Source organism: Medicago truncatula, chromosome 7, assembly GCF_003473485.1.
Source record: "Medicago truncatula cultivar Jemalong A17 chromosome 7, MtrunA17r5.0-ANR, whole genome shotgun sequence".
Taxonomy (NCBI): Eukaryota; Viridiplantae; Streptophyta; class Magnoliopsida; order Fabales; family Fabaceae; genus Medicago; species Medicago truncatula.
Genome location: NC_053048.1, coordinates 35,315,175 through 35,339,554, shown reverse-complemented (window position 1 = coordinate 35,339,554; position 24,380 = coordinate 35,315,175). Strand labels below are relative to the sequence as shown.

The window sequence follows — 24,380 nt, the reverse complement described above, 5'->3', positions numbered from 1 at the left end:
TCTCAATGTCCGATCGACTCTATGCTCATGAAAGAATGTTGGACCTTGAGTGAGAGTGGAATTCCGATGATCTCCTCTATTATCATTATCATTCAACTTTCTAAGAAAACACCCTATGTTGAAGCAAAAACTTTGTTTATGTTGAATATGATGAACTTTACTTATGTTTTTGTTAAATCAAATAACTTTATTTTTATTAAATGTAAGAGACTTTATTTATGTTTTTGTTGAGTCAATGATCTTTGTTTTTATTGTAATGTATGAATATTATGTTTTGCTAAAGAAAATGACTGGGAAGAATTGAATAAGAATTGAATTTGGTATTCCAATCACACACACTGTGCATTGATAATTTGAGCTAGACCTCGTAATATCTTCTTGAGAAATGTCAAAGTAGGTTATGTCTGTTAAGTTGATAAGTTTAACACAACAATATTGATGGAACGACTTGTAATTTTGAACTCGCCATGGTCAGCTAACTCGTTTCATCTAATCCACTAAAAAACGGGGTGGTGATATGGCGGGTTGGCTAAATAATTAAAAATAAAATAAAATCATATAGTAGTATTACTTAATATTTTTATTTGTTTCTATAATATTGAGAGACGAAAACCCAACGGAGTACTAGTTTTGCACTCTCACTACGCACAAAACACACTCCCATCTCGCCACCGTAACGAAAACTAAAACCCCACTTCCTCCGCTAGGGTTCTTCCCCAAACCCTACCAATGGACGCCGACGATTCCTCCTCCTCTGCTCTCGAAACCTTCGCCAATGTCGACGACGACAATAACCAAACCAACCACCGTCAAATCATCAGCGCGTCAGACCAACTCGACATCGAGGCATACATTAGCCTCTACTCCGGCCGGACCAGAATCTCCCGTCTCCTCTTCATCGCCGATCACTGTGGCGGCAATAACACAATGCAGTTGGAGGCGCTTCGCTTGGCTTTCGATGAAATCAAGAAGGGAGAAGACACTTTTCTCATGAGGGAAATCGTTAAGAAGATTAATGGTCGTTTGGGTTCTGGTTATGCCCTAGATGAGGCTTGGTGTGATGCTATTGAGAAGAAAGCGGAGCTGAAGAAGGAGAAGCTTGACTCTGAGCTTAATTCCTATAGGGTATAATATTTTTCTATAATCTTCAATTTCTCAATTTTAGGTTTTGTTGTTTTTCATCATCTTAGGTCTAAATTTTCAATGTGCAATATATAACACGTATTTTTTTTGAATATTATCGATGTTGATTTTTTTTGTTTGTTTGGTGCATTTATTAAATTTTGCTGAGTTTGATTTGAATGTGATATAGACATTCATATAGATACATGGAGAATCGTCTAATGATATGTGTATAAATTGCTATGAACTATGAAACACGAAAACATATACAGGACACTACAAACCCCGGACACCAACACATCTGAAACTGATAAAATTTTGAGAAAATTTCACAATTCAACGTAATCACATGTGTTGTGTTGGTGTTTTACGTGTGTCGGACATCGGGACAAGCCTTCGATCAAAAGTGTCGTGCTATAGAGATGAATTGTTTTTGGCTTGTTTCCATGAGTTCTTCAGGAAAGCTTATGAAAACAATTTATAGCTTCTATGAAAATAGTTATATTTTACTTTATCTTTTGTTAAAAAAATATCTTATAGATAAACACTTATATAGGTGCTTAATTAAGTCGTTTCTCCAAACAGGACATAATCTTGTAGATTATAGGTATTTGTTTTTTTCTTCATTTTGACTGTATTTGATTGTTTTGTGCAGACGAACTTGATTAAAGAGAGTATAAGAATGGGGTACAATGATTTTGGAGATTTTTACTATGCTCATGGCCAATTGGGGGAAGCTTTTAAGAATTACATTCGGACCCGGGATTATTGCACTACATCGAAGCATGCTATTCATATGTCTCTGAATGCGATTCTGGTCAGCATTGAGATGGGTCAGTATCCCCATATTAGCACCCATGTTAGCAAGGCAGAAGCGGTTCTGGACCCCCTTGACACAATAACAGCTGCAAAGCTACGTTGTGCTGCTGGGTTGTCAAATCTGTTTTCCAGAAAGTACAAGTTTGCTGCTCGAAAGGTTTGTCCAATGTTATTTGTGTATTTCGATTGTAATTGTGACTGCAGTTTTTTATGAGAGCTCTTTGGTTTAAAGTTTCGAAAGATGATGTATATTTTAGCGAAGAGTTTAGATTAGTGTTGTCATTGTCGGATGGTGGATTATCGTGGTGAGCCAAAAATCCTCCATATACATATGGCGGATTGCGTAACGGTCTATTATGGCGGAAGAATGGTGGGAAAATCTAAACAGACTTATAACATAATTAAACATAATTCAAGCAAATAAAACAAATATAGAAAAAGAAGAAAACATAATATGCATAAATAGAGCAGATATTACCTTGATTTTTTTAGGGTTGGGTTAACTATGGAGATGGATTGCAGTTACGAGAAACCTCCAGAATGTTGCATTAATATTCAAAATAGTTGATAGTGTCATATTAAATGGTATGTGATACTAATTTATAAAATGTCTCCAAAAACCATATTTTCAATACATATATGAAACTTTTGGATTTATGAAGCTTGGATACACCAAAATGGCATCTGAATTTTACCCGATACGCCGTCAATGTGTATCAAAGGAGTATCCTATTAATTTTTGCACAATAAATAAATAAATCTCGATCTCCGGTACTCCTCGGATTCGGCTCCGTATTGTTTGAGAGCTATTTTTTATTTTAATTTTCTTAAATTACAATAATTTATTAAGTATCGTATACCATATTTTTCAATTAATGGCGTATCCCCGTATCAGATACGTATCGTATCCCATACCATACCTGTATCTTGTCCGTGCTTCATTTTAACTAACTATTGTGTAAAATATTTGGAAATTAGTCAAAAGAAGATTATGTGGATTAAAATGCAGCCAGATTTACAGTTTGATTATTCGACATATCCATTTGTTTCAGTTTTCACTTAAAAATTATGTTAAATTGCTCTAAAGAACCGAGATAGTAAAACTTTCTGGGTTGGTGGTAAGAGTAAAGCCATTGAGGACTGAGAGCATTAGAAGAGACAGAATAGTTGTTCAGAATGGTAATGCTTCATTGTGAAGAAAGCATTATTGCTCTGAAGACACAGTGAAATACAAATTGAGTCTTTATGCTGACAGTAACTCGGGTCTATTTCTATACCCAATTTGTGGGTGATCCTTGAAAACATATTATATGGCAACTGTGTATATATCCTGTGCAGTCCACTATATGGTTGTTATTTACTAACTGACATCATCCTCTGATTACGGAGAGGAGGGACTAAAAAATTATTTGCTCTGCTGTAATTGGGGCGATGAAAGAGTGAGTTACTTGGTAAAAATTTGAGCAGGGTGCTTGTGGGTGAATCTGTTCTTGATTATGATTATGCCACAACACTTTTTTTTTATTCAAGCATGAGCTTGTTATGAATTTAGTATGTCAATTCTTCAATTGATCTCATTTATTAAGTATTGCATCACTGGTTTTGTCCTTGCTTCTGGTAGAAGTATATTGTGCAATGGTAATTGTTGTGTGGATGGAGGTGGCATCACATTCTTATGTGGAAAATGTCTTGCTCAAATAGTTGCTATAGAAAAACATCCATGGTGAGGATATATAGTGGATAACGAGTGACCAAGAGTCAGTGACCGGGTTCAAGCTGTTTTATTTATTAATTTTGGAGTTTGATCTGTGACGTGGTGTGAGTTGGTGTATGAATAGTTGGTGGTTCATGTCTTAATTCCCAGTTTGGTGGAGAAAGCAAAATTGTTATTTATTATGATTTATGTCATTTTGATATTATTGACCAGGACTATAATGCACCAAAAAAGAAAGAATACCGACTTTCACATTTTTGAAAATCTCTTGATCTGTATAATCTATCATTTTCATTTTACTTGTGGTTGGAATCAAGATGAGCATTCATATTAATTGTTGGAGGATTCAATATCATTTACCTTTGACCGAATAATGATAAAATGTTCACATTATTGTTTATAACTTTTTGGTGACAGTCTTCATTATCTGTTTCAGTTTATAGAGACTAGCCCCGAACTAGGTAGTCAGTACAATGAAGTGATTTCATCCCAGGATGTTGCAATGTATGGAGGACTTTGCGCTCTTGCTACATTTGATCGGACAGAGTTAAAGGCATGTACTCAGTTTATTATTCTGCTTGTAAATGGCAATTGTGAGACATTGATTATATTGCCTTTCTGATTTTGTTTTCTTTTATTTGCAGAACAAAGTTATAGACAATACTGTCTTCAGGAATTTCTTAGAGTTAGTGCCGGAAGTAAGGGAGCTTATAAATGATTTTTACTCAAGGTAAGTCGTTGCACTTTCTTTTTTCTCTGCTGGGTGAACTCTACTCATCACATTTTTGTTTTCTTGCCTAAATGAACTGAAAATAGATTATCAAGACCCCCCATTTGGTGGAATTGGACTGCCTAGGCTATGTAGTAACCACATAATATATGGTGCTTAGCTTTATTTGTGAGTATGAGCATGGATTTAAAAATATTGTATTGTATGCATGGAGAACGGTATTATTTGTGTGATGCAATAAATTGACAAGTGTTATTTGTATGTTATGGAAGACTTTAGTTATAACAAGGGGCATTGTAGAACTGTAGATCCAAACTTAAAATTGATCTCCGGGGTTGGCTATTTTTAATAATGGATTACATTTATCAATATTGTATGTATGTGATTGTGGGAATCTCTTATTCTTGTCACTATGGGGTGGTGTTTTGGAGGTAATGGAGAATGCTGTTACTTGAACTTGGTATCTGGATCTGGATATTTCCCATGAATCATTTACAAATAATAATTTGACAAACGGTGCATGTATGTTGCAAGAATATTTTTTGTTAGTTAGGTAAACCGTTGAAGAGGTCACTGTCAATCCTAATTATGATCCATTTGATTTGTATTTTTTCCAAAGTATATTCTATGGTATTTGGTAAAATGGGGTTGGCTTCTTTTAAGATTAGGAGTAGTACTTTATTTCACTAATTCTAGTGGCATGTTATTCGAACTCTGTTTTCTGTTCATTCTTTTGCTCATCTCTCCTCTAAATAATAACATTTTCTTTCTTTTTGCAGCCGTTATGCCTTGTGTCTGGAGTACCTAGGGAACCTAAAATCAAACTTGTTGCTGGACATACATTTGCATCCTCATGTTGAGTCACTTTATGATCAAATCCGCCAAAAAGCCCTTATCCAGTACACACACCCATTTGTGTCTGTTGATTTGAACATGATGGCTAATGCATTCAAGACAACTGTTGCTGGACTTCAGAAAGAACTCGAGAGTTTGATTACTGATAATCAGATACAGGTTCCTTAGTTTCCTCAGTTTAATTTTAGAGTGAAATGCCTTTTAGTCTCTAAAATTTTAGGTATCAGATAAGCATAGCTTATGTATCTAATTATACTCTTGCAGGCACGAATTGATTCACACAACAAGGTTTTGTATGCACGACATGATGATCTAAGGAATGCTACCTTTCAAAGGGCTCTAGAAAATGGAAGGGATTTTGATCGAGATCTTCAGTCTATGTTCCTGAGATCCTGTCTCCTTAAGTATGAGTGCAGCAAGTCAAGAATTAGGAGACTGTGATCATGGATTTATCATAACTGGACCAAGTTTTTTTGTTTGTTTTGATTCATAGGCATTGACATAGATTGAGGTTCTATACTGAAGTTAGAGGAGTATTGCTTTGCCTATTCCTTGATTGTCAAGGCGGCAAACGTACATTTGTGCAGAGCGTTACCAACTTATTATGGCGTACTTGCATTTGGTGTCTAGTTTTGAGCAGGGATGTTTATATCCAAATCAATCCAAATATAAAATGCAACTGATCTAAATTTTGAAAACTGCCCAAAATCGAATACTGTTGGATTATTTTGGATCTTCATATGTGAAGGGTGCTTCCATCGGATTTCAAATTCCTTTTTCAAAAGAGATTGCTTGCATCGGATTTTAAATTCCTTATTCAAAATCGAATCAATTATTATTATTATTTTTGAAAATTATTTTATTGCGACTATATAATAATAGTATTAATATGAATTTTTTACAATTTCCCTAGAAAGAAAAAGGATTTTTTACAATTGTAATTTGTACCAACTGAAAATCGATCTAATTTAAACAACATTTAATTGATCTTTTAAAGGAATCATCTAAAGATAATGCTAGCTGCCCAATAATCATTGTAGTTGAGTAGAAAAATAAACATAATACCAATTATTTATGATAATGGTAATGTTTGCTAAACAAAAGATAATGAATGTAATTAAAACTTATTTGGTAGTTTTAAGGCCATTTGATAGGTTGAGGCGCGAGTTTGAATTCAAGATTTTCCGCTTCTTTAACATTTATTTATGAAATTCTTGTCAATTGGGTTATTTAACCAAAAAAGATAATGCAAATAAATTGAAATATTTGGGCATTTTGGGGTCGTTAGATGTACGATTTCTTACTCTTGAGCATAGAGTATATTCGATTGGGAGGGAAAACTTTGTGTACCAATCATATTTTTCGACAAAGATTAATTAATGACGGATTTGATAAAATCATGATCACTAAAAAAATCCGGGAACATAATTTAGTTGAAAGGGATGTTGCAATATGAAAAAATCTATGTTCGAATATGAGATTCTTTACTTACTCATTCAAGGGATAAAATCATGATCACTAAATTACTTGAAAACAAATAACTTAAAGCTTTATAAAAACTCAAATTAACTGCAAATTATGGTGAACCATCGTAATTTTGTAAAAGTATATGATGATGGCAAATCCAACAACATGCACCTAATCTTTCTCTTAAAAAATCACTCCCTTTGTCCTTAACAAATGCTCCAATAAACTATAAGTTAGCTTATTTAGACCTCGATAATAATAGACACATTTTAAAACCAATTTCATATTCCAACAACTTTGATTTTATTTTAAGATCCTATAATAACATAATACTAATATTATAATACATAACCAGATCATGAAGCATAAGAATTAAGATCCATCCTTAAAATAAAAAATGAAGCATTAGATCCTGCATCTTGTTCTTAATTCATTCACATCTCACTCCTAAGTCCTGTCACATTATTCTCACATCCAAAAACAAAACAACCACCGACAACAACACTTCATAACAAAAGAATCACAACAAAGAGTCACTCTCTCACACACACACATACTGACACTGAAATCAATCCAGCTACACATTTTTTCTTAACTCCAAAACAAACTCTTACATTTCTATTTCCACCACAGAATCTCACGAACAACCCTTTTGAATCCCTTAATCAAAAACCGATTTTGAAATCAATTTCAATGACCCAAATAGCTTATTAATCAGATCCACCTTCTTCCTCAAAATGCGTCACTCAAATTTCCCACCATGGAAACGCACCAACACACGTCAATGGCGTCTCATCGACCTCATTTCCATTGCCTTTTTCTCATTACTCTTTCTCTTCTTTGTTCTCTTTTACACCACCCTTGGTCGCAGCCGTGTGGTGGCTCCGTCCACCGTTGATCCGCAACAGCGCAACCGTCTGGTGGTGGCAATTGAGGAAGGGATGCTGAATGGGAAGAGTATTGAGGCTTGTCCGGCAAGTGAGGTGGATCATATGCCGTGTGAGGATCCGAGGAGGAATAGTCAGTTGAGTAGAGAAATGAATTACTATAGGGAGAGACATTGTCCTTTGCCGGAGGAGACCGCGGTTTGTTTGATTCCGCCGCCTAATGGGTATCGGGTTCCGGTGAGGTGGCCTGAAAGCATGCATAAGGTGTGGTTTTAGTTTTATGGAAAGTTGATTGCTTGTTTTAACTTTTAACTGTAGAACATTGTTATCTATGTAGCAATCATGTACTTAAAAACGTGTTACACACATGAGTGTTTGACACATGTGGTTACATTCAATCTGACCTGGATCCCTTGCATTCGAAAAATCACTTGTTTACTCACATTACATTTTCACTGAATCATGTTTAAATAATCTTCACTATTTATTTGAGATCGGACGACCAAGATTAATAAATGTGTCACACGTTTACTGCGTGAAATACAAATCTCATTTGATCACTTCCATTTTCTCAAATTATTATTGTGGTCTACGTATCAGTGTCGTTTCTGTGTGAGTACTCATATAGAGATTGGATAAAGTAAGAAGTATGGGTTTTTATAAGCAATAGGATATTTGTATAAGTTGAAAGAACAAAACTTCTGGCAATGTTGTATGGAACAAAGTGTTGGGCGGTTGAGAACCAACACGAGAATAAAGTAAGCGTAGCAGAGATTATGTTGCCTTGGATGTATGGTAAGACCATACGGGATGGGATTAGAAATTACAACATTAGAGAGGGAGTTGGAGTAGCACCTAGAGTAGAAATGATGGTGGAAAATTGGCTTAGGTGGTTTGGGCATGTAAAGAGAAAACCTGTAGATTATGTAGTAAGGAGAGTAGATCCGATGGAGGATAGTCAAATCACAAGAGGTAGAGGAAGACCTAGAAAAACTATAAGAGAAACTATTAGGAAAGATTTAGAGATTAATGAGTTGGATGCAAATGTGGTTTATGATAGAACATTATGGCGTAATTTGATCCATGTAGCCGACTCCACTTAGTGGGATAAGGCTTAGTTGTTGTGTTGTTGAAAGAACAAAATTTAGAAACTGTTGTGTAGGTGTTGTTTATACTGTTAACCAATTATAAAATGCCATGGAGATGGAAATTTTCATTTGATATTAAGTTGATAATGGTGATATTTATACTGTTGAATATATAATACCATTCTCAAAACATAAGGATACACATCTAAGTTTTGTTTAAGTAGAAACTAGATTGTCTCAATTTTTTTAGAAGCTCTCACATTTATCTCGAGGTATTTTCCCAGATTGAAGATCAATCTTATTTTAACTGAGAAGCTACTGCAATGAGGGCAAGATAGTGAAAATGGTAGACATGATGCATTATTGGACACTGTGGTGGCTTTTTATTTATGTTGCAGACTTCATATGTGGAAGAAGAATTCAGCTGTTGTCTTATTGTTGCTATTATGGTTGTGGTGCCTTGTTATGTGTAATTTGGAGGGAGTTATTGTGTTTTGTGAAGGACTTAGGAGCTTGTTTTTGTGGATTATTTTTTGTTTAGAATGGGATAGTGCTGTATGTTTGGGGTTGTAGTTACTGGTATCTAGTTTACAGTGTGATGGAATTGAGATGAGGTGAGAATGTGAAGCCAAATTAGGATTCAATTTGGAGAGCAATGAAATTAATAGAGGTGATAGGCTGATGGAATGGCAAGAGAGGCATTAACCGATTGATTCATCTGCTCTTGGAATGTTACTGATATCTGTACTCTTTTATTTATCTGTCTAAATGCATTAATATAATATGTTTTGTGCAGATATGGCATAGCAACATGCCCCACAATAAGATTGCTGACAGGAAAGGTCACCAGGGGTGGATGAAACGAGAAGGTCAACACTTTATATTCCCCGGTGGTGGCACGATGTTTCCAGATGGAGCAGAACAATATATCAAAAAACTTAGTCAATACATTCCCATAAATGGAGGTGTTCTGAGGACTGCACTTGACATGGGATGTGGGGTAAGCGAGTTTTTCCTCTTTTCTTTTTAAACCTTATACTAGAATTTATCACTGTTTAACATTCAAATACATCCATTTTTCTTCAGGTTGCTAGTTTTGGAGGATATTTACTAGCTCAAGATATTTTAACCATGTCTTTTGCTCCAAGAGATTCACATAAATCACAGATACAATTTGCCCTGGAAAGAGGAATACCGGCTTTTGTTGCTATGCTTGGCACTCGAAGACTTCCATTTCCTGCTTTTGGATTTGACTTGGTTCATTGTTCTCGGTGTTTGATACCGTTTACAGCCTACAGTAAGTTCTGCATCGCAGATCGCTACTGCATATCTTCAAATATTATATATATGCTTGTCACTTCCTTATGCAGAAAATTTACTATGCAGATGCAACTTATTTCATTGAAGTGGATAGATTACTTCGCCCTGGTGGATACCTAGTCATCTCCGGTCCTCCTGTTCGGTGGGCTAAACAGGAAAAAGAATGGTCAGATCTCCAGGCTGTGGCAAAGGCCTTGTGTTATGAACAGATAACTGTACATGAAAACACTGCAATCTGGAAGAAGCCAGCAGCAGATTCGTGTCTTCCTAATGGAAATGAATTTGGTCTTGAGTTATGTGATGATTCTGGGGACCTAAGTCAAGCTTGGTAAATTTCCTCCGCATCTCTTCTTGTCTTGTATAGTTGTATAGCACTTCAATGAATGCTGAGATTGTGAAAATATCTCTTATTAATTACTTAAAATTGCAAAACTAAGTTGATCATTTTGCAGGTACTTTAAATTGAAGAAATGTGTAAGTAGTACGTCATCTATCAAAGGAGATTATGCTATTGGAACAATTCCCAAGTGGCCAGAGAGGCTAACTGCCGCACCTTCGAGGTCCCCTCTCCTGAAAACCGGTGTTGATGTATATGAGGCTGACACTAAGCTGTGGGTACAGAGGGTTGCACATTATAAGAATTCACTAAATATAAAATTGGGGACTCCATCAATACGCAACGTCATGGACATGAATGCATTATATGGGGGTTTTGCAGCTGCCTTAAAATTTGATCCTGTGTGGGTGATGAATGTAGTTCCAGCTCAAAAGCCGCCAACTCTTGATGCGATCTTTGACAGAGGACTTATTGGTGTCTATCATGATTGGTGAGTTTTTGCTGAAAGTTCATGCATCTTCTCTTAAAGGGATTATTTTCCAGAAACATTAGGGTTGTGATCTTGTGGCCTATATCTTAATATACTTGGCAAAGCAAACTTCCTTTTTTCCTTGCCAACATGATTTAAAAATAAGATATGTGGTGGAAAATTTGTGTATTGCATGCAATGATAATTGTCCTGAGTTGCTTTCATGATACTTACGTTACGGATTTACTCTTTTTTTTGGCAATTACAACTCATATATATCATGTGAATGTGTGGTAGATATTCTTGTATTAGATTGTCTCAATGAGCTTCTGCTTTACACAGAATAACTAAAAAATAAATTGTTTTTTTACTCAACTTCAAAATCACCTTCTTTTTTCTTTTCTTTCTAAGAAATCTTTTTCTTGTTTGATGTTTTCTTTGTGTGTATCTAAATCGATTTTAGAACAGTGTTAAGATTTTAATTTTAAGAGGAGCCTTCTAGGAATCATTATACAGTGAAAAGTAATGAACTTAAGCTTTCGGATTGTATTTTTAATTTTTAATCTGGATGCGGTTCAGATATTTGTCAATTTTATTTATTTATTTAGTGCATTTGAACTTGTACATCCATCTGTATCATAATGGATGTATTTTCTTGGAGAATCTAAGTTGTATGGTTATGTTCCCAGGTGTGAACCTTTTTCAACATACCCTCGAACTTATGATCTGATCCATGCAGTCAGCATCGAATCACTTATAAAAGATCCAGCCACTGGTAAAAACAGGTATTTTTCTTGTTAAACTGCTAATCTGATGTCACATTTCTTTTCCTAAGCTGTTATTCTATTGACTCAAGAGATCATTTTTCGTAACAAGACTTGAACATAGATCTCGATAATTTGATTGAATTCCCAAATAAAAAAGCTCTACTATTTTTTTTACAGACATTTGAGAGAGATTGCTGCTTGAACTAAGTTGCACATATTAATTTTCTAAATTTGTATTAAAATTCTACAATTTTTCTTTAAAGTTTTGCCTGTGCTGCTGCTTTAGAACATTAATTCAATATGATTAACATTAATTCAATACGTTTATATTCTTAACTTGCATATAAATGTCTGAAACTTCATAACTGTAAAAAATATGGGTTATCTCTGCTATTAGGTTACATTATTCTGAATAGTTTGAGTATGTAGAGTTTGAATCAATACGAGATATTTGATGTTCAATGGTTTCCTCCTATTAGATTCATGTCAAACCGCAATGTACAACAGCAGCCTCTATGCTAAAGAAATTTATTTTTCTTTTCCTTACTTTAATCATTTGATGATTTGTGTCCTCAACCGGATTTCTTCCCAAATTCATTGTAGATGTAATATTGTTGATTTGATGGTGGAAATTGATCGAATTTTGCGGCCGGAGGGAACTGTTGTGCTAAGAGATGCTCCCAAAGTAATTGACAAAGTAGCCCGTATTGCTCATGCGGTGAGGTGGAAGCCGACCATTTATGATAAAGAACCTGACTCACACGGCAGAGAAAAAATTCTAGTTTTGACCAAGACCTTATGGAAGCTCTAAATCTCATTCCACTGACAACAGTGTAATTTAGGTACAATTCCCTTCATTGTTCAGTGGTGGTGTCCAAGATATCTTTCTTTTGCATCAAAGAGAAGCAATGTTCTATAACTTGTTCATATAAAGAAGACATTACGGTTAGGATTGGCAAAAATGGGAAAACTTGTGCAGTTATATGTGGAAAGCACAAGTTAGGGTTCATTATATTTTCTCTAAGCTTCATGGATGAATTGTAATTCAATTTTTTTTATTCAACATTACTATTCATTGGAAAAAAGAGTTCTGATCCGGTTATATTTCACTGTCTATTCTTTCTATTTTTTTTCCTTTCTGTACATGATCCCAAATTTTAATTCTAACCGATATAGTTCAAGAGAAAATTTTGTAAACATTATTTATTATTGGGTGATTTTAATGTGAGTATCACTACATAAGGAACTCACATGTTTTAGTTGTTTCCACTTCCACATGAATTTTATGTGGACACCTTAAGTAAGTAGTTATGAATTCAATCCCGGGCAACATATGGAGAAAATCTGGTTTAGAGGGGAAAACTCATTGCTATACGATGTACCTAAAATATAGTTATAAAAAAATTGCACAACATTTTATTTTCAATTCACATTTACATCTCTATATGCAACTCACCACAAAGACACTAAAATGCACACTTCGATTATGCCACTGGAAACATAATTCCATTGAAATTGTGGTAGAACCCAAAAGTACCTTCTAAAGGAACACGGTAAAGATTGTTCCCGAAAACTTCCATCCCTCACATTATAGATCCCTAGCCTAGAATCAAACTCAAAAAGAAAATAAATCGAATCATTTTCCAACTTGGAGAAACAAGAGGTTGACAACGAAGAAATTGAATTCCCGATTCCAACAAAAAAAATGTTGTCTTCCAAACTCTTAAGTTTGTTCATTTGTTCAAGTTTTCCATGAAGGTGAGAAAAACACAGGGGGGGAGGGGGGTTGGGTTGAATTGTGTTGGCTTTTTCTTCTTTTTCTCCTAAGCTGAACACACTGATCAGAAGCAGATAGAGTTCTACTTCTGAAGTGATGTTCAGAACTAGATGTAGCGGATAAACAGAGAGAGAAGAAAGACACAAAGCAATTTATATAGGTTCCTTCCACAAACCGGAAGTCAGTCCTGTCCCCCTTGCACTTCCAAGGAGAGTTCACTATGTAATATCTAATTACAATTGCTCACTGCTAAAAACTAGCAAGAGACTTCAAATTACTCAAGTACAATTGCAAGAGACTTCCTATGTTCCTGAACACAATCAAGAGACTTCTAATGCTCAAGCACAACTGCAAGACACTTCTTAATTCAAACAGAATTACAAAGAAAAATGTTTGAGGTTGAACACTTGATATACAATCAGTGGTGTTCACAATACAAATCAGTTACAGACTTTTAAGACTCTAGAATTTCTAAGATATGAACTTTGATAAGAAAATCTAAGTGAACTTTTGAGTGCAGAACAATTTCAGCAGAATTTTGACACTTGTAATTCTTGGTATTGTTCTGTGTATAACTCTGAGTCTTCACTCCTTTATATAGAGGTGTGAAAGAGATGTTGTGAATTTCCAGCACATTCAAAATAGAGTCGTTTGAAACTTTGATCAATCACCAATGATCTTTTGTCTGATATGGTTATTGTCCTATGAATGATCAATTTCAAATGCATTCCCATTGTGAAGGAACATCGTTGCAGGCAGAGCTGTTTTTCTTGTCTTGTAGCAGAGACAAAAACAGAGAAGTAGAGGTAGTGGTTGTACACCTCGTACAATTGTACTTTGTCAACGCCCTTTGAAAAACAAACATCCAATGCCTTCAAATCCTTTCAAATTAGCCGTTGCTTCACTTTTCTAGTATTCTGCAATGCTTAGACGAGATTGAATCCATTGAACAACTTTTGAAGCTTTAAGTTGCATCTCCTGATGAACTGCAGCTTCTGGTGATTTTTAGCTTATGATGAACTTGCTTCTGATGACGTCACCACTTTGTCTTCAGGAGCACTTTGTCTTCATGAGCAGTATTCTTCATACGCTTTAAGCTTCATTTTTGTTGATTCCTTTGCTCTTTATTGTTCTTCCAAGACCTTTTTAAGATGTCAAATTTTGTCTATAGTCTTGTACACTTGAACAAATGTTAGCATATACAATTGACAATTTTTAATACCTTGTTATCATCAAAATTCTCAAGGGTTAATATTAAACACATTTTGTTCCAACATTCCACTCTGAACATCCAGTTCTAATTTGTAAACATCAATTTTATATGAGGACTTGTCACGCCAATTGATTAGATATCTTCTAACCATCCATATGTCTCCATTCAATGATTTCACAAAATAAAGAATTTCATTATAGCATTGGGATGGAACACTATTTCTAATCCTAGCTATCTTCTCATAGTAAGTAAAATTAGGGTCATATGAGTCATCACAAGGAGGATTGTTGAACTTGAAGGATATAATGGCGTCTCCTTCACTGTCAGCAAATACCAAGCCTTTGTAAAATACAACATCAGTGATATCAAATTGATGTGCTAATAAATGAATCCAAAATGGTTGGCTTGCTCTTTTGAAAGGCTGCAACGACATAATCATTTGGACTTGAAATGGGGTCAGCAGACAAGGTAACCTTGTAAATAGATTCGAGAGGTACCAGACTTAAAAGGATTCACTAGAGTTATGGCATCATTATTGTCCACTAATGAAATCCAACCAAATGAAGAGTCCAGACACCTTTTAATTTTCATACTGGAAAAAAATGTAATGGGGTACTCTCTGTGACTTAGAATGCTATGCAAGTATCTCTTGTTTTCTGTATACGTATCAGCACCATAGAATTGTTCTGGGAGGATCATGAGCATGGGTGGTATATTAATGCTAAATTGATGATTTTGATGGTTCAACTTTGCAACTGAACGCCAATTTTTGCACACGACACCAAACCTAACATGATCGATGTGTTCTTCCAATTTGTCAAGAACCAAACTAAGAGGAAGTTCTTCTAAGTTAGCCTGAGTCTGCCACCTTCCTCATTGCTAAAAGCCTAAGAGTGTTGTTTATTTGAGAACTCTCCACCACAAAGAGCTTTCCCTTCATCATCAAGTAAAACTCAATTTACAATTTACAGGAAAAAGAAACCTAGCCATATGACCATTTTAAATATGGTCATGATTCATATATGATCATGTGATATAAAAGATACTCTCATACATATATTGTACATAATATCATGAAAATATAGATATGTTATCATGCATTATTTTATTTGTTTCTATAATTAATGATCTATGAAGTCCACATATGTATTACGGTGCAGGTGCAATACAATACTTTTTAGAAGGATAAGATAAGACTATGGTACGACAACAAATTTTTCATAAAAGCATATAAAAAACTTGAAAGAAATATGTTTTGATATCAAAGATATTCGATAAGACTAATAAAACTTATGTATGGGTATGATATCTGATATTTTGGAGTATCCGGGCGTCATAGCTAATTATATATAAGTATTACTGTTTTCAAAATAGCATTATAAGCAGCAAAATTAATTCAGACCTTACGATGAGAGATTTAGATGCAAAACAGAGAAAACTAAAAAGCAACCATTTTAGTGGGAGATTTAGATGATAACAAGAAAAGAGAGAAACATGATTGATACCTTTGGAAGAAGCCTTGATACTTGAATAGTTCGCTGCGTCAGTGTTTTGCTACTCGTTTTAGGGATTTAATTAATCAATTGTTAATAATATGTTAATGATGGGCCTCTTCCAAAGTAAATTAATTCTTTCGGCTTACGGTTGTTAAAACTTAAAAAGATTGCAATTTCTTATTTAGTTTTATTTTTTTTACTAGTATTTAGATCCGTTCGATGTACGGGAAGTTAGATATGACATTGATTAATAAATAAGATAATCGTAAATGAAACAATAATAGTTGTAAGTGAGCATGAATTAACGTGTCCAAAATAAAACCATTAAAAACTTGAAGTGATTTAGAATTCTCATTATCACATCGGATAACCAAATAAAAATAACCAAATGCAACTACTAATATAAGTTTGGCTTGAGTAATAATATACAAATTTGTGGATAATAAAGACGTATCAATTCTCAACAATTGAATCGGTAAAACTAAGTTTTGTGTCCATGATTTTTGTTGATTCCAAATTGAAAATTCATCATAAAGATGATGATCGTCCTGGCATGAAATAAAATAAATTTGTATGATTATACACGATTATTTTAAATGGCATAAGGAGAAATACAAATTACATAACCATATAAAAAAGTATAAGAAAAATGCATAATATATTGTTAATTTGTGAAACAAATTTAGTTGATAAGTTTTGACTTTTTTATCAACAACAAAATTCTAAATATTATTTCTTACACACACGTGTGCGCCGACACACACACAGATATATATATATATATATATATATATATATATATATATATATATATATATATAGATCAAAAGAAAGGCATTATTTTAAATAAAAGTGTTTTGAAAAACATAGCTAGATGCGCGCAACAATAAACAAATAGAAAATATATACGAATATGTATATGTGTAAATTATCTATCTTAAATTCTGAAAGACTTCTTTGTAGATAACATTATTAGTTTTGTTGGAGACATGTCCTTCGTCATCGCAAATCAGCATCTTCAATCCATCATCACGTGAAGTAACGCGTGAAAGAGCAACATATAACTGTCCGTGTGAAAATATGAGTTTTGGAAGATATATTCCAACATTTTTAAGAGATTGTCCTTGGCTCTTATTGATAGTTATCGCAAATGAGACCATAATAGGAAATTGTTTACGTTGAAACATGAAAGGAAGTTTTGTATCAGATGGAGATGGAGACAAAGTCAATCTTGGGATATATACCTTTTGTCCAATACTGTTTCCTGATATTATCTTTGCCTCAAGTACGAAATTCCCCATTTGCGTAATTATAAGGCGCATACCATTGCATAATCCTAACGGTTGATCAATATTTCTCAATAACATAATTGGAACTCCAACCTTGAGATTTAACTCATGGTTTGGCAAACCTTGAGAAAATAATACTACCAAAAAAATAGAGAAAATAGAAAACAAACTATGATTTCCATCTAACAAAAAACAAAATAAGATTATGAAAGAAAAAAAAAAAAAAAAACAAACTAAGATTATGGAAGAAAAAAAAAAGAAAAAAACAAACTAAGATTATGGAAGAAAAAAAATGTATTTAGTAGTTTATGGCATAAATATAACCAAGGTTTGTTCAATTGCTTAAATATAAATTATTATTATTATTAAATAATAATGTGAAAGAAAAACAAAATAAAATTATGAAAGAAAAAAAAAACGAAAAAAAAACAAACAAACTAAGATTATTGTTCAATTGCTTAAATATATATTAAATATTAAATATAATAATAATAATAATAATGAGATGTCAATATTAAAATAACAAAATTAATCTTAAATTTTGGCTCCAAAAAGCTGTTTAAGACTTAAGATTTCAAGAATTTCTTATTTAGTTAAATGCTCCTAAAAATAGGTTGTTTGTGTAAATATCCCCATGAGGGATTGAGTAAGTATCATCTACATGCTAAATTCTCCTTAAAATGGGTTGTTTGCATAAAGCTCTCACACAAGGATTGAGTAAGGTGAAACCCTCCCCAAGAGATATTGAGTAAGGAATCGTCTACACGTTGAACTCTACTGAAATAACGGGTTGTTTGCGTACAAAGGGATTGAGTATGGAATAGTCTACAAATCATCCCGGAGATGAGTTCGGCACATTCACATTGTCGTCAATAAAAAAACTATGTTGCACATTATCAATTTGCTAATCTGCATTAAATAAGATTTTAGCTGATTGATCTTGGAATTTTTATAACTAACACTGGTACTAGTTTCTTAGAAGTTTTGCCCATGCTGTTTTTTTGACACATTATTTTAATAAGATTACATGGAAGACAAGGCAAAAAGAGAGACGAATTCCTAGTCCTAGAAGATAAGATATCTCTGAGCAGGAAAACTATTCTGACATACACAACATAAGATAAAATAGGCAGCACAGCAATGTGACCACAAAACAGAAACACCAGAAGGGAAGTCTTCAAGACTTTTTTTATTGCTTAAATATTAAAACATCATGTGAAATATGGGTGAGATTCCAACTTCTTCTGAGTTACTTGGTACGCAGCATGACAATCACAATCAGATCAGAATGGCCTGTAGGCACGGAAATAACAAACAGGTGATGAAACCAAACTTAGAAAGCATTAAAAGATACGATTGATACAATTGAATGAATCATTAATTAAAATACCTAACTTAAAGATGAACTGATCAATCAATCCCATTGAAATTGTGGTAGAAGCCAAAAAAATTGCATCCGCTTGAAGGAAAGCGGTAAAGATGTATCCGACAGCTTCCATCCTTCACATTATAGATCCCGAACCCTAAAGCACTTAAATATGTCATTTAAGACACAAAAATATACAGAACTCTAGTACCACTAGATACGGAGAAGATGTCTACAATGATTTACCTCCAAAAGATGGTTCTAATGCATGTTATAGAGCAACAAATATTTCAATTGTCAAAAGCAAAACAATATACAATAGACAAAGCAGAAAAAAATATTACTATATATATGCTGCCAAACCTGTACAACAAATAAGGATGGTTCGAAAAGCATCCTTTAGACACATGTTGGACCAAAACTGTTGTGAATTCGGACAAAATCACATTAATCAAACAAAGATGTGTGGAGCAAAGGAAGTGGTAATCAATGAGTAAAGTAGCCTCAAGAAACAAGAACAACAAAATAGACCTAAGTCTTAGAGTAAAAGCAACACCACAAGCATATTCAAAGCAACAAAGATAAGCAAGAAAGGAAGAAAACAAACACACCAATATTGTTTACCCAGTTCGGTCCAATATGACCTACTCTGGGGGAGAGAGCAGCTCTCCAATCCACTAAGATGAAAGTGATACAATGGGGTTACAAGAAATTAGCTTAAAAGCTCACAAAGAACAAAACCTAATTTCTACCTATTTTTCAAAGTCGGGAAACATAACCGCAGCAAGAGAAGCATATATGTTAAATCACCAGCCACATAAATATAAATCAGCGAAGTTAAAAACCAGCAAGTCAAGCCTACAACAGCTGATAAATTTTCCCATCGCAGCACTATAAATAAGGGGATCAACCCATCTGTGATAATTGCAAGAAAGCAACTGTAGGGTCATGTTTAGCACACAGTACAAAGCTCAATAAGACATTCAAACATAAAAGCAGACCTGCATATGTTACAACAATAAGGCTAGCAACAATATACACCGTGGATCCAGTTTATTTCATTCTAAAATGACTCCATCACTCAAAACAGTACCAGGGAAGGAGTAGATACCCTCAGCATTTTACTATATCTGGGACTCGCTGACTTCTGACTAACTTAATTAGGTATCTGAGTCAATTTGAGAATGAGATTGACTTTTAATTTTACTTGATTATGTCTCCGGCTAAATTAGATTAATTTGCGATCTTCACTTAATTTTGTTTGCAGGTCTACCAGAGACTCAAATTGACTTCTCGTGGATGTTGGAAATAGCTTGTAGTAGTTGTGCATGAGAGTGAAGTTAAAGATATCACAATATATATAATACAGTATAGAATAAATGAAAGGAACAGTTGTTAAAAAATTGTAAAAATTAATATATAAAGTTAATAATATTTATATTTTTATAAGCCAAATTGTATTAAAATAATTCAGTATAGCTAAAGCACAAGAATTGCCAAGGTAAATGAGAACAAATCATACACAACAAAATAGGAAAAGCACAACGGAGCTCTTCCCGAGTAGTACATGGAAGACAAGGCAACAAGAGAGATGAACTCCTAGTTCTAGAAGATAAGATATCTCTGTGCAGCAAAATCAATCTGATATACACAACATAAAATAGATTAAAAGAATCTGAAATTCGACACTCATTTCACAAAAGGCATTCATATTGAAAATATCAATTTTATTTTCTACTAAATGTCAATGAAAATTCTTTTTAGGTACTTTCATTTGCTCAAAGACACCTCAAACTTCTGAAAATACTCTCACCTAGAGTTACGAACTGTTCAGCAATGAACGGTAGTTACAAGTTGTTCATCACTCTTTAAATCACTTAAACGATTAACCAATCTAAAATGTCCTACCTCCTGCTTTTAACAACGAGGTCTCATAGGTTTGACCAAAGCAGAACACTTTGTTAAATTAGTTAAATTTTTTTATTGGTTAAATATTAAAACATCATGTGAAACATGGGTGAGATTCCAACATCATATCAGTTACTTGGTACGCAGCATGACAATCACAATCAGATCAGAATGGCCTGTAGGCACGGAAATAACAAGCAGGTGATGAAACCAAACTTAGCAAGCATTAAAGGATACGATCGATATAATTGAATGGATAATTAATTAGAATACCTAACTTAAAGATGAACTGATCAATCAATCCCATTGAAATTGAGGTAGAGCCCAAGAAAATTGTGTCTGCTCGAAGGAAAGTGGTAAAGATTGTATCTGATAGCTTCCATCCTTCACATTATAGATCCCAAACCCTAAATCTTCTGGAACACTCTCACAGAGAAAATAAACTGAATCTTTTTTTAACTTGGAGAAACAAGAGGCAGACACAGAAAATGAATTACCACAATATCTGATAAATAAAATGTTGTCTCCCAAACTCTTAAGCATGTTCATTTGTACAAGTTTTCCACTCTTGGTGTCCAGTTTCAATTTGTAAACGTCGAGTCCATACGAAAGCTTTTCGATGTCGATTAGATATCTTTTCACCATCCATATGTCTCCATTCAATGATTTCACAAGATGAGTTTGTCCAGCATAATCTTGGGCTCGAGCACGATATTCAGTGCTAGTTATCTTCTCATAGTAAGTAAAATTAGGGTCATTTGAGCGATCAGGGGGAGGAGTAGTGTTGAACTTGAAGGATTGAATGGTGTCTGAGTGGGTCTCAGCAACTAACATGCCTTTATAAAATACAACATCATTGAAATGTAATAAATTTGTAACTATAGGAATCCAAAATGGTTGGTTTGCTCTTTGGAAAGCAATATGGCCAAAGTTGTAAATGACGACAGCAACATAATCATCTGGGCTTATGATGGGGTCGGCAGACAATGTAACACTCTGGAGATATCTTAAAGGTGGCGATTCGAGAGGTGGCAGACTAATGGGAGGAATAATAGCATACTTAAAAGGATTGAGTAGAGTTATGGAACCGTTACCATGGACTAATGAAAGCCAACCAAATGAAGAGCCATGACAGGTTATAAATTTGATGGATGAAAATTGAATGGAGTACTCTTTGTGGCTTAGAAGGCTATACAAGGATCTACTGCTATCGGATTTGATTGGGACGCTCATGATCATGGGTGGTGGTATAGTAATCATAAATTGATGGTTTTGATGGTTAAGCTTTGCAACTGATCGCCAAGTCTTGCACACGACACTGAACCTAACATGATCTATGTGTTCTTCTAACTTGCAAGAACCAAATTAAGAGGAAGTTCTTCTAAGTTAGCCCAGTCTGCCACCTTCCTCATTGTTAAGAAACTTGCTCACTTGCTCACTCTCCACCACAAAGAACCTGCATTCATCCAGGACTGACATAAAGTCTGCAAATTTGGTTGGGAGAACTTATGAAAACAACATATAACAATTTTCACAAGCTTTTTTCAGTTTAATTTCATAAGTTCTCCAATACAGCTTTTAAAAACAGCTAATATCATATACAAAAAGAAGGACTAATATGTACCTAATTTGGAAATGTCAGGACTATTATTTTTGGATATTCACCCCTTAAATTAATTAAAAATAGTAAGTTTATGAAGTTGGATGCAAAATTGCAATGCACAGGAAAATGAATAGGGAGAAACCTGAATGCTTCCCTTTAATTTCGCTCATGCAGCGGCCGGTATAATAAGTTTGAGTGGAAATGGGCGGGTACTGGGTTTGAATTAGGGGTGTGTCAAAAATTCATCTGATTTAAACACCAAAATACTCGCCATTTCAGTTTATTTTTTCGTTTATGTTTATGTTAACCTCTGGTAAAAAAATTCTGATTTTAGAATCTGATTAGGACACGCGAGGAACTCATAGCATGGTAAAAGTTAAGGCGAAATGTCAATACCTAGTAATTGGGTTTTTTTTTGCTTATGTTTCTCATTAGAAGCCCAACCCAGTTTCCTTTTGAAGAGATTATTTAAACCCTAAAACGACAAACAAAACTCAGATGCAGCGTAAAATCAACCAAACCTTGTGCTACTTCCTCCCCAAGGCACCATTCAGGTTTCTTCCTTTTCTGCTACAATAAATTTATTCACAAATTGGCTTTTTATTTTTCTTTTTATTGCATCCAACATCATAAACTGACTTTTTTATTTTTACTTAATTTAAAGTGCTGAATTCTTATGGCTTCAAATGTTAGAGTGAAACCAATTGATCTCATCTGGATAGAAAACCCTAATTTGCAGCTTATAGGATAAACGCTTATTATGTATAAGCTATTTTTATAACAAAAGATAAAACAAAGTTAAATTGTTTTTGTATAAGTTATAAGTTGTTGTCGTAAGCTATTTTAAGGAGGTTAAGAAAATAAGCTGAAAACACATGATCAACATATGTCACAAGTTGTTTTCATATGCTCTTCTGAACGGTCTCACAAGTATTTATGTTGGCAGATAAACTCAAATAAGCCTTTCCAAACAAATCCTAATACTCACACTTGGCTGCATGTTTTGATTGATGGCTTAATATGTCCTTGTTTATTTTTCCTGTGAATTGTAAGGAGTTTCTTTCTCTAAATTTGTTAACAGTGGTTAAATAGCAGTTATAACGCTACGGGCATAGCAGAATTTGGACAAACGGCTATTGTTCCACGATACACTATATAGTACAAAATGTTGTCAAATAATTGTTCGAGTGGTGCTATAGCACTGTTGCATAGCGGAATTTTAACAATCTGCCATTTTCCACTATCCGCGATTGACAACATTGCTTGATGATGCAGGTAAAGCTATTTGTGGTCGAGGGTAAGCACTTATCTTAGAAGAACACTCTTAGGCTTAGCAATGAGGAAGGTGGTAGATTGGGCTAACTTGGAAGAACTACCTGTTGGTTTGGTTCTTGACAAGTTGGAAGAACACATAGATCATGTTAGGTTTGCTGTCGTGTGCAAGACTTGGCTATCAGTTGCAAAGCTTAACCATCAAAGCCATCAATTTAGGAGTAATATACCACCCATGCTCATGATCCTCTCAGACGAAGGGTCTCAAAAGACTTAACAAAACCAACAAGAAGAGATCCTTATATAGCATTCTAAGTCACAAAGAGTACCCCATTCCATTTTTATCCATCAAAATTACAATGTGTCGGGGCTCTTCATTTGGTTGGATTTCATTAGTGGACGATAATGATGTCATAACTCTATTTAATCCTTTTAAGTGCAGTACTATACCTATTCGTCCAAATCTCAGATATCTCTACAAGGTTACCTTGTCTGCTGACCCCATTACAAGCCCAAATGATTATGTCGTTGCAGCCATTTACGGCTTTGGGCGTCTTGCTTTCAAAACAGCAAACCAACCATTTTGGATTCGAGTAGACAAAAAAGAGTTTTCTTTCAATGATGTTGTATTTTATAAAGGCCTGCTAATTGCTGATCAAGACGGAGAGTACATTGTATCCTTCAAGATCAACAATCCTCCTGGTGGTCACTCATATGACCGTAAGTTTACTTACTATGAGAAGATAGCTACTGCATATAGTGTTCCAGTCCAAAATTATATGGGAAATACCTTTTTTGTGAAATCATTCAATGATGACATATGGAAGGTGAGAAAATATGCAATCGACCGGGATAGGCCTGCTTCATATACACTCGACGTG

At 34.4% G+C, this 24,380-nt stretch overlaps 2 protein-coding genes across 2 annotated transcripts; both read left to right on the top strand.

Moving 5' to 3' along the window:
* Positions 1–604: 604 nt before the first annotated feature.
* LOC11435873 (COP9 signalosome complex subunit 1) lies at positions 605–5,938 on the top strand. The gene is made up of 6 exons (XM_003623786.4): positions 605–1,125; positions 1,778–2,098; positions 4,092–4,208; positions 4,300–4,385; positions 5,165–5,399; positions 5,505–5,938. The coding sequence occupies exons 1-6, from the start codon at positions 730–732 to the stop codon at positions 5,679–5,681; spliced, it is 1,332 nt and encodes a 443-aa protein (XP_003623834.1). The 5' UTR covers positions 605–729; the 3' UTR covers positions 5,682–5,938.
* A 1,186-nt stretch (positions 5,939–7,124) lies between these two features.
* On the top strand, positions 7,125–12,684 carry LOC11426702 (probable pectin methyltransferase QUA3). Its single transcript, XM_003623785.4, has 7 exons — positions 7,125–7,858; positions 9,479–9,682; positions 9,769–9,979; positions 10,069–10,330; positions 10,455–10,829; positions 11,498–11,593; positions 12,179–12,684. Exons 1-7 carry the CDS (start codon positions 7,445–7,447, stop codon positions 12,384–12,386), a joined length of 1,770 nt encoding a protein of 589 aa, XP_003623833.1. The 5' UTR covers positions 7,125–7,444; the 3' UTR covers positions 12,387–12,684.
* Positions 12,685–24,380: the final 11,696 nt, after the last annotated feature.

Excerpts from the sequence above, each read along its gene's own strand:
- LOC11435873 (XM_003623786.4), top strand. The coding sequence starts at position 730 with ATGGACGCCGACGATTCCTCCTCCTCTGCTCTCGAAACCTTCGCCAAT. Across the intron at positions 4,209-4,299 it reads TTGATCGGACAGAGTTAAAG|AACAAAGTTATAGACAATAC; the intron begins GCATGTACTCAG and ends TTTTATTTGCAG. Across the intron at positions 4,386-5,164 it reads ATAAATGATTTTTACTCAAG|CCGTTATGCCTTGTGTCTGG; the intron begins GTAAGTCGTTGC and ends TTCTTTTTGCAG.
- LOC11426702 (XM_003623785.4), top strand. The coding sequence starts at position 7,445 with ATGCGTCACTCAAATTTCCCACCATGGAAACGCACCAACACACGTCAA. Across the intron at positions 9,683-9,768 it reads CACTTGACATGGGATGTGGG|GTTGCTAGTTTTGGAGGATA; the intron begins GTAAGCGAGTTT and ends ATTTTTCTTCAG. Across the intron at positions 11,594-12,178 it reads CCAGCCACTGGTAAAAACAG|ATGTAATATTGTTGATTTGA; the intron begins GTATTTTTCTTG and ends AATTCATTGTAG.